This window comes from Talpa europaea (assembly GCF_964194135.1).
Source record: "Talpa europaea genome assembly, chromosome: 4".
Classification (NCBI taxonomy): domain Eukaryota; kingdom Metazoa; phylum Chordata; class Mammalia; order Eulipotyphla; family Talpidae; genus Talpa; species Talpa europaea.
Window position 1 is genome coordinate 25,391,709 of NC_140070.1, and position 16,541 is coordinate 25,408,249.

General features: G+C 39.2%; 1 protein-coding gene across 5 annotated transcripts in view; it reads right to left on the reverse strand.

The window, feature by feature from the left end:
* Positions 1-16,541, reverse strand: part of PLCH1 (phospholipase C eta 1) — a gene marked incomplete at both ends in the record, with an annotated part of 163,199 nt that overhangs the window by 42,868 nt on the left and 103,790 nt on the right. For all 5 annotated transcript variants that reach the window (XM_084231687.1, XM_084231686.1, XM_084231684.1 and 2 more), the window contains 2 exons: positions 5,124-5,327; positions 6,886-6,979. In XM_084231687.1, the coding sequence (XP_084087813.1) occupies positions 5,124-5,327; positions 6,886-6,979 (298 nt within the window). The remainder of the gene's footprint in view (positions 1-5,123; positions 5,328-6,885; positions 6,980-16,541) is intronic.

Genomic DNA, 16,541 nt, shown 5'->3' on the forward strand with positions numbered 1-16,541 from the left:
AAGATGGTTTCCTGACAAATCCACTTCACCGGAATAGACTTACTAGTCTTCCCAAGATATCTTGTACATCTCCTGACCAAGGGCATTACTGCAGCTGAACTAATAGAGACAGAAAACAAACACCATCAAAATAGAAGCTGCAAAGTGGAGAAATTCTTCGGGTCACAACACCATGAAGAAACTGTCCAGAATCATTACTCTCCATCTCTAAGGCAGATACTTGGCAGGGCTGCTTCAGAAAAATATCTGTGGGACCTGCTACATCCTATAAATCATGTCTTTAAATCCTAACTGCAGCTATTTAAGAACAAAAACAACTTCATTGGACCCACGGTGGAAAGAGTATGGCGGATTGTCCATACATAGATGTCCCCAGGCCCAGGCTCCCAATGAGAACTAAGATTTCTAATCAGAGGGCTAACAAGTTGTTAGGAAACACAAAACATCATGTTATCGGGCCTCCCCAGTGGCGCAGCGGTTGAGCGCTGGGTTGCGAGGCTGCCCGCGGCCTCTGCGGCGCCGGTTCGATCCCCGGCTGCTCCCCGGCCACTGGAGGAGGGTCCCACATGGCGCGCAGATCTCTCCTGCCGCCCGCTACTCCCCTCAGCAGTGTCCTTCGGTCCTTCTGCCTGCTCTGCTCCCCGCTCTGGCTCTGGTGAATCCTCTCACCCTCCCGCGCTTCTGACTGTACTCAGTGCTTGTATAAACAAAACAAACAAACAAGCAGACAAATAAATAAATGGAACATGCCTCTATTAAAAAAAAATTAAAAAAATAAAAAAATAAACCATCATGTTATCAAATTTGAAGCACTCAGAACACCTAAATATTTACGCATGAGGCCTAATCATGAGGTAAGCCAATTTCTCTTACTGCCACCCCGCACTCTGGCTTTCACCTCCCTTTCTCTAGTCTGTCTTATCTGACCCAGTGACCCTCATTTGCTGCCTCTGGGGGCTGGCCATGTCATTCAATCCTCTTTCCTCCTGGAGAACAGGAACACTGAAAAAGTTAAGACCAAAAATCATTTGTGGCCTTACTATAAACTGTCTTAATCAGACGACTTTCCTTCCAGTGAAATGAGGGAGTCATATCAACTTGGATTCAAATACCAGCTCCCAAGTTTTCCAGCTGCAGGACCTTGAGTCACTACCCCACTGATGGTTGGGGTGTCCGCTTAAGGAGATGATTTTTTTCTCCTTTGATGTAAGAATTAAAAGAGAAAGGATGAAAAGCACTTAATTGGAACCTACACCACAAAAAGGACCAAAATTATGGTAGCCCCACCCCAGCCCATTCCTTCCTCCAGTTCATTCAAGGCCAGCGTGACAAGCACAATTTCAAAGAGGATATAGATCAAGTACAAAGCTGACCAAGTCTACCAGATAAATATTTTGCTTTAATAAAAAGCTTCCAGATAGTAACTTGCTATTCACTGTCCAGTTTGGGATTATTAAAATAGTTATAGGGGAGGTATTTGTTGATACAAACTGGTGATAGAGACAGTTGAGAGACTGCATTTTCTTTGAAAGTATACCATAGCTGTGTGTATTCTCAGTTTGTGTGAATATCTGGAGTGGGCAGCTTTTAGATAAGGCTAGCCAGGTAGGTTGTTCCTTTCTACTACTTCGTTGACTTTCAGGTAGGAAGGGAAAACGTACAAGAGAAGGTTCATGTTTAAGATCATCTACTGTATACAATTTCTAAAAGTTTGCATTTTTTTTAAATGAAATTTATTTCTTTTTAAAGATTTTATTTTATTTATTTATACAAGTACTGGGTACAGTCAGAAGCGCCAGAGTGTGAGAGAATTCACCAGAGTCAGAGCAGAGAGCAGAGCAGGCAGACTGACGAAGCAGCGGGTGGCAGGAGAGGTCTGTGCGCCATGTGGGACCCTTGCCCGGTGGCCGGGGATCGAACTGGCACTGCAGAGGCTGCGGGCAGCTTCCCAACCCAGCGCTCAACCCTGCGCCACTGGGGAGGCCCTAAAAGTTTGCATTTTAAAAGTACAAGACCACTGAAAAAGTTAAGACTAAAAATCATTTATGGCCTTACTATAAACTGTCTTAATCAGACAACTTTCCTTCCTAATAACTCAAATAAAACTAGAGAATTAGAAGTTTCATTCAGTATAAATAGGTGATTATGGGAACATGGTTAACTTGAGTAGTACACTTTGAACAGAGAATCCAAAAAAGCAGAAGGCAGAGTGCCTGGAAGCCCGGAAAAGCAAAAGAAATCAAGCACAGGACACAGAACTCACAAACTGAAAAAGAGCCAAGAACAGACTATCACTTTTGAGAATCACTAACAGCCATTCTATACTTGGCCTTCAAGAAACGTTAACAGTTAAAATATGGCCACCCATCACTGTGATAACGTTCCCCCAGGCATGAGTAAAAGTCAGACTGCAAAGTTTGTTGAGTGAACAAAGCCCTGAATAAAGGCTGGCAGCAGAATATCACCTCAAGACCTTTTGTCGTTTGTCAGGTTTTTCCTTAAGTTAATATTTTATAAACATCTTCATTATTTAGTTGCTGCAACTACTCAGCTGTCAGTCACTATTGTCCATAGGTGCTCTTGGCATCTACCAAAAAAATGCCATACATTAATGCATAAATTTCCAGAATGCTAAATTCCCAGGGGTCCCAGTAGTTCTGTATGCAGATAGCTTTTAAATCCTGCACATTTTTAAAATATATTAATTTACCTTTCTAACACTATTGTCACTTTTGTAGCAGAAAATTCTCCAAGTGAGAAACTCTGACAAAGAAAAGTTCAACCAGTTACCAGTTTTATCTCACACTCTTATAGTATCTCCAACCTGTTACCCACTGTTGACTCACAGGAGATCCCCACAAAAATGCAATTCCCTTTTGCTCCAAGGAATTGTATTCCATCAACAACGAACTTTTTTTAGCATCAAAATCTTTCTGGAGTTCTCCCTCAACCTTCTTACCTTGGTTAACAATCAGCTTACCTTGGAGGACACTACTTCCTTTTTTTACAGATGATTTTTGCAGAAATCATAGAACCAGGAGGTATTCTCCAGGTTTTTTGTTACTTCTAAGCAATTGTTCTTCTATAGTCATTAAAAAAAAATAAAAACCTGCTTTTTAAGACCTTATTTTATCCACGTCAACTTTTCTGGTATCTTCCAAGTGCCTATTCTATAGCATTCTTTTTAAGTGTCTGGTTTATTATTTTTAACAACCACTTTTAATTAAAACCTTCCCACCCCTGTACCAAGTCTTCTTCTGATACATAAAAATGTGTAGTCACTAGCCCACAACAGACTAGCCACTCCTACCTTCCTATTAACATGCCACCAAAGCTACATAGCAAACAACACTAATAAACTCCCAGCTGCCAAACACAACCAAATTGGATGCTTATTTTGCTTTCCTTCTGTTGTATGGAATATTTTGACCATTTCATTCTTTGGTCAAAAGAGGCCAATTTTGGGGCTCCCTGGTGGCACAAGAGGTTGACACGCAACCTATGAAGCTGTCTGCAGCCACTGCAGCAAGGGTTCGATCCCCGGCCAGCCAGGGAGCTACCCACATGGTACAGCAGACCTCTCCTGACTCTCCCGCTGCTCCCCTCGGCAGTGTATTTCAGTTGCTCTGCCTATTCTGTTCCCCACCCTGTCTCTGGTGAATCTTCTCACCCCCCATACCACTGGCCTGTACACCAGTTCTTGTATGCATAAATAAAAAAAAAAAAAAAGAGGCCAATTTGTGTTAGATGTCCTCATTATACCCTCTTGCTTTTTGTGCTTCTAAATATTACATAACTTTAAGTCCTCTATCACTTTCCCACTCTCCTCTCAGTGACAGTGTACACTGTCTTGATTTTAACTGTTACATACAAAACTCAGAATTTTGGAATCTATATATTTTTTTAAAGATTTATTTATTTATACAAGCACTGGGTACAGTCAGAAGCGCGGGAGGGTGAGAGAATTCACCAGAGCCAGAGCGGGGAGCAGAGCAGGCAGAAGGACCGAAGTACACTGCTGAGGGGAGCAGCAGGCGGCAGGAGAGGTCTGCGCGCCATGTGGGACCCTCCTCCGGTGGCCGGGGAGCAGCCGGGGATGGAACCAGCGCTGCAGAGGCTGTGGGCAGCTTTGCAACCCAGCGCTCAACCGCTGCGCCACCAGGGAGGCCCTTGGAATCTATATTTTGCCTGGATCCTTCTATTGAGTTCAGATACTGTTATCCAAATATTAACATGTCCATGTAAAAATTAAAAAGTCACTATAAACTCAAACAGAAGCAAAACTGAGCTCAATGCTCTTCCTCTCCGATTCCTTATAGCATGTGGGAGCACTGTCCCTTTGCTCCAGCTGTCGCCTCCATTTTGCACATCCTTTACTTATTTCACTAGGTTCTGTTAAGTTTATTTCTTTGAAATCTACATAACCCTCTCTCTCAGTCCTTTTTATGAATCATTTCAACAGTCTTCCCACCATTCTCCTTGCTCTGACATCACCTCCACTCCCTCTACAAACACATATTCTAAAAAAAAAATTATCTTCCTACACTGCTGTTTAAGCAATCTTTCTAAATTGCAAATCAGATCCTGTCGTTACATGTTTTAAAATACTTCAGTGGACCCTCATCACCAAACACTAAAACTGAAATTCATCCCTACAGCACTCAAAACCCTTTGTGACTGACACAAGTCTGTTTTCCCTGTGTACCGATTTCTCATCGCATTTGACCTCACACCTTACTCTCCATACCACCACTTCTCTACCATATATAAGATTCGGCTGTGAAATTCTTACACCATACTATTACTTTTAATGTCCACCCCTCCTACTAGACTATGAGTTCCTTAAGATAAAAGCCAAGTCTTACATCTCCATCCTTACCCCCAGGAACTCACTAGAAATTTAATAAATGTTGACTAGTGGATGGAACATGAACTTTCTTGAAAACAAAAGTTATCCTGAACTATTTTTTTCTTTAATCAAAAATATCTTTATCATCCCAGTTTTTAGCAACTGAAGGTGTGTTTCCATCTTGACTGAGGAGTGAGGAGACGGACTGAGTAGACCTGACTGAGTGACTGGCTGAAGACATGTTCACAGCACACCTGGGAGCTCCAGCACATACCTTCCACACAGCGACAGCCCTCTTGCAGCACCCGTGCATACATGTCCACTTTGGACTGAGAAAGGAGCTGGTCCCCAGTCAGGTACGTGTTGTGGGAGGACGCAATGTAGTAGTTGCACAGGGGCTGGTCCATGTCCTGGTACACTTCATGGTGCAGTGGGTTAAATATGTCACATGCTGGACTGCGCATGAAGTTCGTGAAGCCTTTGGAAGAAAGAGTGAAATACCTGAGCCTTGAAAGTGTATATACTCAAGTGACTATTCCAGGGACAAAAAAATTGGAGTGTGTTCTTAGTGATTATCTTATTTACCCTCAGGACAGCTTTCCTAGGAAAAACAGGGGCAATGAGAGATTTGCTTCAGATCAAATGATGTCAAAAACTGAAGTATGACTTTGAGGGAGTAACAGCTTAAACACAACCTGCAGAAATAAGGCTGAAGAATTTTCACTGAGTGGAAGGGGCTTACTACAAAGCAGGTCAGTAACTACATTACTCAAACTGATCATGCAATGTGACCCACTAGGTGTCTGATTCAGGGCTACAGACATATTTCTACTACGTGGTACAATGATCAATTAGCAATTTCATAGGTTATTCGGGCAGTTTGAAATGTAGTATTGTCAGTGCCATAGTTGGGACATCAGGTCAAAAGTTAGACCTGGCCTAATTTTGAAAAGTGACTATTGGTTTGGGAGGTACTATGACTGGTACATTTCACACATGTGAAATTATGCTTAAAGATTAATGTTGAACACTCTGCTAGTTCTACAGTTTTTCAATTGTTTATGGTAAAAATTTACATTTCATGTTTAATTTCATCTTTAGGATCCTAATAAAAAAAAAGATTCATTTCTTAGTAAAGGTTCAAATGAGTTTATCTCCTCAAGTTGTTTTAACATGATTTTTTAATGATATAATTGTTAAATTATTCCTCTTTTTTTAAATACCTTCCATCCCAGGAAGCAAACCCATGTTATCAAAGCCCCCTTGTCTACACTTGGTCTGGAAGTAGAGGAAATAAAGGGCCAACCATCTGAAATGAAAAGTAAAAGACGAGCTATGTCTTTGGATGGTCCTAAGGACAGCCAGAAGTTACCTGGTGGTCTTTCCTAAAGATAATCTGTTCTGCCTGGGAGATCCTCCTCTTGGGTAGGAACCTACAGTTTATTTCCCCACATATTTAAATACTTATACTTACATGCAGCTATGTTTATATTATTTATGTATAAGATCCTAGAAGTTAGATTCTAAGTATATAATTGTGGGCAACTCTAAGATGAGATAGTTACATTAGCAAAATTTGTGCTTCCAACAAAGCTCTCTAATACTGCCTCGGAGGTAAAATAAGTTCATTGCCAACTTTTTTAAGAAACATATATGCTTGCTAGTTTCATACATTACTAATTTTATGAGTTATTAATGTTACCACCAAATTCTCTTATATAAAATTAACAGTTTAACCTATTTCCAAAACATAGCCATTTGAAAAAAGGCTAAATATTTCTTGCCATGTATCACAACTAGTGGCATCAAATTAACTTGCTAAAAGAAAACATATAATATCATTGCAAAAACAAGAGAAATAGCAATGTCATGACATCTTCTTTGTAGAAAAATATGTTTGCCTGTCTTTGGATTTTAATTGAATCATCAATAATTAGTTATCTCCTGATTTGTTTTCCTAAAAATTTTGCTAGACTTTAACTCAGTGGACTGAATCAGGAAGTGATAATGATAACTAAGAATATTCTTTATTTTACCTTCTATGCCAAGAACATTTTTCGCCTTATTTTCTTCTGAAACTTCAAATTTCCTTATAATGTCAAGACAATAGTCTGTGGTCACGTTATTCATCTAAACAAAACAGAACATGAAGAGAACATCTGTAATTTCATGAGCTGTGTTCCTTTACACCAAAAAGGCATGCTTACTATAAAGTAAGAGTAATTAAAATGTGGCATTGGAAGAAAAATACTCATATGTATCAATGAAGAGAATTAAAAGCCCAGGAATGAATTCATGCATGTGCCAATACCTAATTTTTGACAAAGAAGCCTGGACCATACATCGAGAAAAGAGATTCTCTTTAACAAATGGTGCTGGGTAAACTGGGCAGATACATGTAAAAGAACGAAATTGGAACACCAACTTCATACACAAAGATAAAATCAAAATAGATTGAAGACTTATATAAAAGACTCACAACAATAAAATACATAGAAGAAAACATTGGTAATACATTTCATAATATCAGTAGTAATAAAGAGTTTTTTAGAGACATAACCCCTGTAAGCGATATAAAATAAAATAAACAATTGGAATTAGCTCAATTTAAAATGCTTTTACCACAGCAAAATGTAAATAGATTAAAAAGACATCCCACTGAGAGAAAATATTCATATGTTACACACTCACAAAGGAGAATAGTCAAGATATGTAAAAAAAACTTACTCAATTTAACAATAATAGAAAAACCCAATTACTAAATGGCAACAGACCTGAATAACTATTCTCCAAATCTGATAACCAAAATGCCAATAGATGAAAAACTGTTCCTTATCACTTTTAATGTGGGATATGCAAGTCAAAACCACAAGCAGATATCATCTCAAACCCATGAGAATGGGATTATTTAAAAAAAACTCTAACCACAAAAACTGGAAGCATTAAGAATTAATGAGAAATAATCCACTTTCTGTGAAAATTCAAGTATTAAGGATTGATTCAGGGTAATGCAGTGAAACCTCATAATAATGAGAATTGAAATGTAAAGAGTCAGTCGTTCATCCTTCTTCATGCCCTTGCCTCATGTAATTAACCTCCCCACAGCAAATTCTACATTTAACACAAGTTTTCTAGTTCACTTAAAAATGACAGTGTTTTACCATATGAATTAGAGGTTTTATTGTATGAATGAAGGTTAACTATAGGTTAGTACTATTTATTGTCCTTTTTCTCCCATTTTGCTTCCTGTTTGACACTAAGTAAAATAAAAAAACATATTCCCCTACTCTACCCCTCATTCTTACGGACCTCACTTGAAAGTTATTTACTATCATTATCTGAGCCACTTGCTATCTCCCATGCTGACGATTGTTCTTTCCACATCAGGAAACTAGTACTAAAAGAGCTTCGGAACACTCTATTTTAATGATTCTTAACATATATATAATGGTCACCACTGCAATTATAATGAGCTTTTGCACATGTAATTTTCAATAGTCCTCATGACACTCTTGCTAATTTAGTGTTTTCTGTCTGTTTTAAAAATATCAAAACTAATACTAAGAAAGGTTAAAGACTATTTCAACCAGAGTCCCAAATCCAAGACTCAAATTTCTTCCTTCCGACTTCAAGTTCAAAGCTTTTTCTTCTACATTATATCTCTTGTTTGGTTGTTTTTCTTTAAGTCTGCTGAAAAACTGAAATGTTTACCTTCTAAATGAAATGCTTCCTCAATATAGTTAAAACCTCTTAATCATCAGTGCTTATTTTTTGAGATTTTTGCAACTTTCAAATCAATTAATATAATTTGACATCTTCAATAATTCCATATTGGGCTATTGTTTGCTAGAGTGCTGTAACCTCATCCCAAAGAGAAAAGACCAACTGGTCCTCATTGTCAAGGCCAATCTACTTCAGATGGATGAAATCATGGATCTGTAATTAGACATGGATCTGTAAAATACTCAGATGGTGACACTAAGTTTTATTCCCAGACTTTTTACTTTTCCAGCAAAACTTAAAGAGTGTATATTTGGAAAAAAGGCAGGAAACAAATATTATTTCTTATAGCTAGGATTCCCAAAGCACACAAAACAATGTAATTTTCAGAAAATTTTAATATTACCATTGCTTTCAATTTATTTTTATGAATGTAATGTACCCATAATTAAGTCAATACTATAATGCTGATGACTAAAGCAGAATTCCCCCTTTCTCTACCCAGAATCACTTTTCAAAGGAAATAACAACACTTCTGGATTTTTTTTAATGACTCAATATTCCTACTTATGTTAATATTACTTCTTTTTATATACTTTAAACATTAATTTTTATTGAATTAAAGATTTAGCTCATTTCAGCCTACAAAACTAACTTCCTCTCCCTACCCATCCTCTCAGTTTAGTTATGGCTGTTTTTATTAAATTACTATTCAGTGTTTAAATTATTCTGACGGGCCTCCCTGGTGGCGCAGCGGTTGAGTGCTGGGCTGCAAAGCTGCCCGCAGCCTCTGCAGCACCAGTTTGATTCCCGGCCACTGGCGAGGGTCCCACATGGTGCGTAGACCTCTCCTGTAGTGCCCACTGCTCCCCTCAGCAGTGTACTTCGTCAGTCTGCCTCTTCTGTTCCCCACTCTGGCTCTGGTGGAGTCTCTCACTCTCCTGCGCTTCTGACTGTACCCAGTGCTTGTATAAATAAATAAATAAATCTTAAAATAAATAAATTATTCTGACTTTGCAAATATTGAACAATGAGTTTTTGCATAAATAATTGCAATTTTTTCTTGGAGCATTTTCCTGATTTGTTCATTGTTGCAATTCCCATTTATCTGTTTAATTTCAAATGTTCCCATCACAAACTCTTCCCTATCACTTTGATGGTCTCTCAGTTTCATCTTCCACAAAAATCAAAGAGAAGAGATAATCCATGAATTCTATTTTCCCAAAAAAGGTCATTCTCCTTCCAGACTGGTTGAGTTAGAGAACTTCATTCAACTTTTCCTGACCCTATTTGTCTCTTGTCAGAGCACTTGAGAAGTAAATTGTTTCTTGCATGAGTTTTTGTACATATTCTTGTGGTTTGATTTTTTTTTTTTTCATTCCACACATATTTGGTTAGGCAGGAGATTTTAGGTCAGAAATTGTTCCTGTGATTTCTGGCTTCCAGCATTGCTGATGACATGTTTGATACTATTTTGATTCCAATTCTATTCATGGGACTTATTATTCATTACTTTGACTGGATTTTTTTCTTTCTGCAAGTTTTTACAGTTTCACTTTCTTCTTGGCATTGCAACATCCTACTGTGACTTGTCTCTGCTGGATCTTTTTACATTCACTGTCCTTGGCACAAAGCAGGCCCTGCCAATCCAGACATTCCTATCTTTGGTGCTAGTTGTGTTATAGTAATTATTTCCTCCCTTCATGTCTCCTTAGCTTTTCCTATAACTCCTATTTTTCAGACAGTGGACCTTCTGGATCAATCTACTAACTTCCTACTCTTTTCTTTCTAGTTTCTACTTCTTTGTTGTTTGCTCTACTTGCTGGCAATTTTCTCCACTTTATTTTCTTGGCCATCTACTGAGTTTAGTTCTCTCCTCTTTTTTTCCTCTGAACTCTCTTTTCTCTTGCTACACGGCTGCATTCTTTAATCACCCTCATATAAAAGGCAGGTTTTTAATTTTTTTAAGATTTATTTATTTATTTTATACAAGAACCAAGGTACAGGCCAGAGGCGTGGGAGGGTGAGAGGATTCACCAGAGACAGAGCAGGGAACAGAACAGGCAGACTGACGAAATATACTGCTGAGGGGAGCAGCGGGCGTGACCACCATGTGGGACCCTCACCAGCTGGCCAGGATTGAACCATTGCTGCAGGCTGCTGACAGCTTCACAGAGCAGTGCTCAACCACCTGCACCACCAGGGGAGGCCCCAGGTTTTTCTCTGCATTACCTCAATTTCCTAAAGGCTTTTTTATTCTACTGGTTGGCCTAGGTTTCTGCTTTTTATAATACAGAATTTTCTCAAATATGTGGGAAGCCTGGACTAAGGCGGAGGACAATGGGGGCCTCAGTGGTGGGAGTGGGTGGTGACACACACGTAAGGAGTGTGTTCCTCTGAATCACACACAGTGAATCACACACAGTGCTGTAAAACAATGTGACCTCAGTAAAACAAATCACTTAAAAAATTTTATAAAACTCATTCTTTAAATTCTTTAAATATTTAGAACATATTTAAAGCCAAGTCAATAATAAATTGGTTGAAAGTGTAGTATTCATAAACACGGGTTACTTACTGGAGGGGGTCACTGTAGAATTCTCTGGCTGAACTATTTTACCAAATTTCTAACATAAACATGTTTAGGGTCTTTTCCCTTTTTGATTGGTATGTTAGTTTCCTAGGGCTACTGCAAGAAATTACCACAAACATGGTCCATTAAAACAACAGAAGTTTATTCTATCAGAGTTCTGGAGGCCAGAAGTCTAAAATCACGGTGTCCCAGGGTTGGTTGCCTTAGAAGACTGAGAGAATCTGTTCCATTCCTCTCTCCTTGCTTCTGGCAGCTGCTAGCAAACTTTGCCACTCCCCTGCTTAGGGTTCCATAATCACAGCCTGTCTCTACAGAACCTTCTCTCTCTGTGTCTATCTTCTTTTCATTGTGTTTGGATTCCACCCTAAATTTAGAATTATCTAATCTCAACATTCTTAATTACATCTGCAAAGACCCTATCACCAAATAAGATCATACCCACAGGTACTGGGAGTTAGGACTTGGACTTCTCTTTTGGGGTTAATATTCAACCCACTATAGTTTGCAATACAGAAAGAAAATTTTTCCAATTTCCTACCTGGAAGGGATAAACTTGGGAGCTGAGTATTAGAAAAGAGTTATGGTTCTCATACCCTAATGCATTAGAGCAAGGCATTCCTTAAACTTTATATTTAAACCACCACTATTTTTTATCACAGTTAGGTAGAATGGCAAGTGAAATGGGGTTCTATTAGATAGTTGTTTCACTGTTCTCACACAGGAGTTATTTGTTGACTGGACATCTGGTCACCTTATTATAGCCCAATGGTCCAAGACAACCTCACTCACATGTCTGTGGTTGGTGTTGACTTGTCTGGGTCTTTGTTTTTTTCTCATCATTAAAGAAACCAGCCTTCAAGATAACCCCACAACTCCCGTAGGGAAGAGTGGAATTATCAAGGCTCCCTGAAGTCTCGACATCATTTCTGCCATGATTTACAAGACATACCAAGTCACAAAGACATTCAAGATTCAAGGGAAATAAAACAGACCCCACTTCTTGACAAGAGGAGAGGCAGTCATACAGGGATTGGGGGTTAGTACAGTCATCGCTACAACCACCAACCATGGTACACGTTTTCTGTACAGCGTCCACACTAGGTGTGCCTGCTGTGCCTTAGCTAGAATATTGTGGTTCATCCTTCTCCAGCTCCTAAGTTCAGTTTTACATCAGGATGGAGGAGGGATAATTGCCCTGCTGGATGCAGGCTGCTGGCTGCCCTGCTGGTAATGGGAGAGGATGAGGAGCCAAACGACACTACTCTAACTTCCAACTGATGCTTGTGTTTTCAATCCTCTGCCTCACCTATTTTTAAAATGATCATGTGACATAATTCTTGAGTCTTTCAAGGGTTCTCCTGGGCAAATGAGGTGGCTTTGTGGTCCCTGGCTCTGTGGGCTTGAGTTTTAAAGGACTTCTTTAGGTCAGACAAGTTTCAAGGTTCTGTTCTTCCTGTCTCCTCCTCTGTTCTCCTTGTAGTTTTACATGGTGGAGAGGGGTATCTATAGTGTATTTTGGGTAATTCCAGGAAGGACTAGTGGAACTCTCTAAATGAATGGTCACTCAGTTTTTAATTGAAAGGTATCTACCAAAATAACTAGTTATCTCTCCCAAAAGGCTACATCTAACTCATTCTAAAATTAAACCACAAATTTCAAAGCTTTTTAATATGGGACTATTTCAAAGAATATGTCATTTGGGAACTATATTCAAGGCAGCAAAAATATTACAAGATGTAAATACTCTGAAAATCCTCTCAAAGGGGCCTCCCCGGTGGCACAGCGGGTTGAGCGCAGCGCTGTGAGGCTGTCCACAGCCTCAGCAGCGTGGGTTCGATTCCCGGCCGGCCAGGGAGATTCCTACATGGCAAGGCAGACCTCTCCTGTCTCACCGGCTGCTCCCCTCGGCAGTGTACTTCAGTCCTTTTGCCTCTTCTCCTCCCTGCTCTGTCTCTGGTGAGTTCTCTCACCGTCCCGCACCTCTGGCCTGTACCCCATTGCTTGTATAAATAAATAATAAAAATCTTTAAAAACGCCTCTCAAAGGCTGTAATTGTAATTAAGAAAAATGAAACAGAAATCCTGTAAAGACTCTTAAAAGAATGTTTTCGTAATAGAGGAAATGCTATTGAGAGAGAGACGAGTTTATCATTATTTCTCATAACAGATATGATTAGAATGACCAGGACTCTTGCCAATACCTCTCTGGATTAAGGAAAGTAGATAACAAGGAGAAAAACCACAACAGACACCTTGTAATTGCATTGGAAGAATCAAGGAAACATTTCAGCAGGAAAAAAAAAAAGAAGCAAAGGGGCAGCTGTTAGAACCATCACAAAGTGATATGGTATAAATCTGTGTCAGATAAACAAAGCTACAACAAGAAGAAGAGGACCTTCTAGAAAGGGGTGGAAAATCTACAGGGAAAATCTACTTATGGGGGAGGTAGCCTTTACTCTTTACTCTTAACAAAAGTATTTCAAGCTGTAAAATTGTTTCCGTATTCCTGTTTTTTTCTCTCTCAATCCATAAGAAACAAAAGGGAAAAGAGAGGTGGTAGAATATTGCTAAGAAGGGCCTCCCTGGTGGCACAAGGGGTTAAGATGCAGCCTACTAAGCTATCCACAACCACTGCAGCACAAGTTCCATCCCAGGCCAGGGAGCTACCCACATGGTGCAGCAGACCTCTCCTGACTCGCCCGCTGCTCCCCTCAGCAGTGTATTTCAATCTGCCTGTTCCGCTCCCCACTCTGTCTCTGGTGAATCTCCTTACCCCCCACACCTCTGGCCTGTACCCCAGTTCTTGTATGCATAAATAAACAAATCTTTTTAAAAAATTGCTAGGAAAGATTGTCAAGGGAGTTGGGGGGATGAAATAAAAATTTTACTTCTGGGGCCTCCCCGGTGGCGCAGTGGTTGAGCGCTGGGTTGCAAAGCTGCCCGCGGCCTCTGCGGCGCCCGTTCGATCCCCAGCTGCCCCCTGGCCACCAGAGGAGGGTCCCACATGGCGCACAGACCTCTCCTGCTGCCCGCTGCTCCCCTCAGCAGTGTACTTCGGTCCTTCTGCCTGCTCTGCTCCCCGCTCTGGCTCTGATAATTCTCTCACCCTCCCGTGCTTCTGACTGTACCCAGTGCATGTATAAACAAAACAAACAAACAAATAAATAAATAAAACATGCCTCTATAAAATAAATAAATAAATTTTACTTCTGAAGCAAAACTCTACACATTTGGACCCAGTACCAAGACATGGATAGAAATACCAAGAGTTATGGCTTGGTTTTTGGCAAACACAGGGCATAAAAATGAAGCAAAAACCCTCGGTCAACTTTAGTACTTTTTTTTTAATGAAAACACTTTTTAACTAATATCTAACATTGATTTACAACATAGTTTATGATTAAACTATGGGCTCATACCTCTTCAGACATTTGCTACCACACCATACCCATCACCAAAACACCCATAATCCCCCTTTTCTAGTAGCCTCAATTCTGTAGTCATAGTTCCAGGGTTTGTTTTGGTTTAGCTAGTATTGTCTATTTTGTTTCTTTCTGATCCCATGTAAGTGAAATCATTTGGTATTTTGCTTAGCATAATCCCCTCCAATTCTATTCTTGCCTCAAATGACAAGAGTTCACCTTTTGCAATAACTAAGATTCCATTGTGTACATATTCTACATCTTCTTAATCCACTCATCTGTCCCCAGGCACTTACGTTGTCTGAATAACTTGGCTGTTGTAAATAGTGCTGCGGCCAGCATAGGAGTGCATAAGTTCCTCTGATATACTGTTTTTGCATTCGTTTGTAGACACCTAGTCATTGGCTTGCTGGATCATATGGTAGATTTGTTTTTAATATTTTGAGAAATCTCCAAACTGTTCTTCATAGGGTTGAAACTACATTCACTCTGTATTACCACCAACTGTGAATAAGGGTTCCTTTTTCTCCACATTGTCACAACACTTGTTTCTAGTTTTTTGATAACAGCCATTCTCATGGGGGTAAGTTGATATCTCACTGTGGTTTTGATTTGCTGGGTACCATGTGCTTAGTCAAACTGACATGTAAAATTCACATCACAAATATCAGAACGTACATGCAACTTACACTAAAAAGCCAGGTGCCAAAATATAAATCAGACTGGACACCAGAAGCTACCCCTTAATGCCTGCTTTTCTCATCACAGGGACTTAGACTATCCACAATTAAGAAAGAGTTTACAGTTTCTCACTTCTACGATGCCAACATCATCTTCTTTTAACTACCAAAGCCACCATCCATGAGCCTCTGCTTGCCCCAAAGCCACATTAACACTGGGAGACCACCCTAGTACTTTGGAACCACGGACTGGGGGATGTCTGATCTTTATCTGTGGATTTAAGAGAGTGACAAAAGAGAAACTTCAGCCAGCTACTTCTTGCCTAACTAACATTTCTTCATGGATATAAAAGACAGTGAGAATTTCCCTGAGCACATTCATATTTTAAGGATGAAAGTCCTAATCAAACAGCAATTGGACCTGTCAAAGGCGTAAATTCCACTTTTAGAGAGCTTCAGCAAAATAAAAAGTTGACCTGTGGCCAATGTTTGATTTCACATAATCCTTAACGCATATGTGACCAACAGTGATATTTCATTTCACAACTGAGTAAATCTCTAAAAGCCAAATCCTCTAGTGTTTACACCCATCTTATGCCATCAGAAATGAATGAATTACTGCCATATGGATCATCACATTGCCTCAAATTTGTTCCATTATGAAAATCCCATTTTAAAATTCAAAAGCCCATAAAACTCTTGATTAATGACACTATTAATGACACTATTTGAGATCATGGGCAATTTTTCTCTATTTTAGAGACTAACAAAATGCACAGCTTTATAACTTTTCTTCCTATGCACAATTATTTCCTTTGGAATAAGTTACTAAAAGTAAAATGGATACATCAAAGTTTATCAATTATAGGAAATTTAATAACAAAATTATCTTAGAAAAACACTTTACCTTTCCATTACACCACCAAAACTATTTAAAAAATGAACCCTATGCTTGGTATATGTTTTGTGAACTTTTATTAACATGGCCTTTTGGTTCTAGCTCATATTTTTTAATTACTAATGAAAGCTGAACATTTTTAATAGGTTTTGTTGACTTTTTAGGTGACATTTTATATATTTCAAATGTTTTATCCAGCAATTCATCTATAACAAAGAAGCAACGAATATGCACTGGAAGAAGGTGCATGTTCTTCAACAATTGGTGTTGGGAATTGCACATGCAAAAGAATAAAATGACTGCCACATGCAAAAGAATAAAATGAAATCAGTATCTCATACATGAAAATCAACTCAAAATGGATAAAAGACTTGGATGTA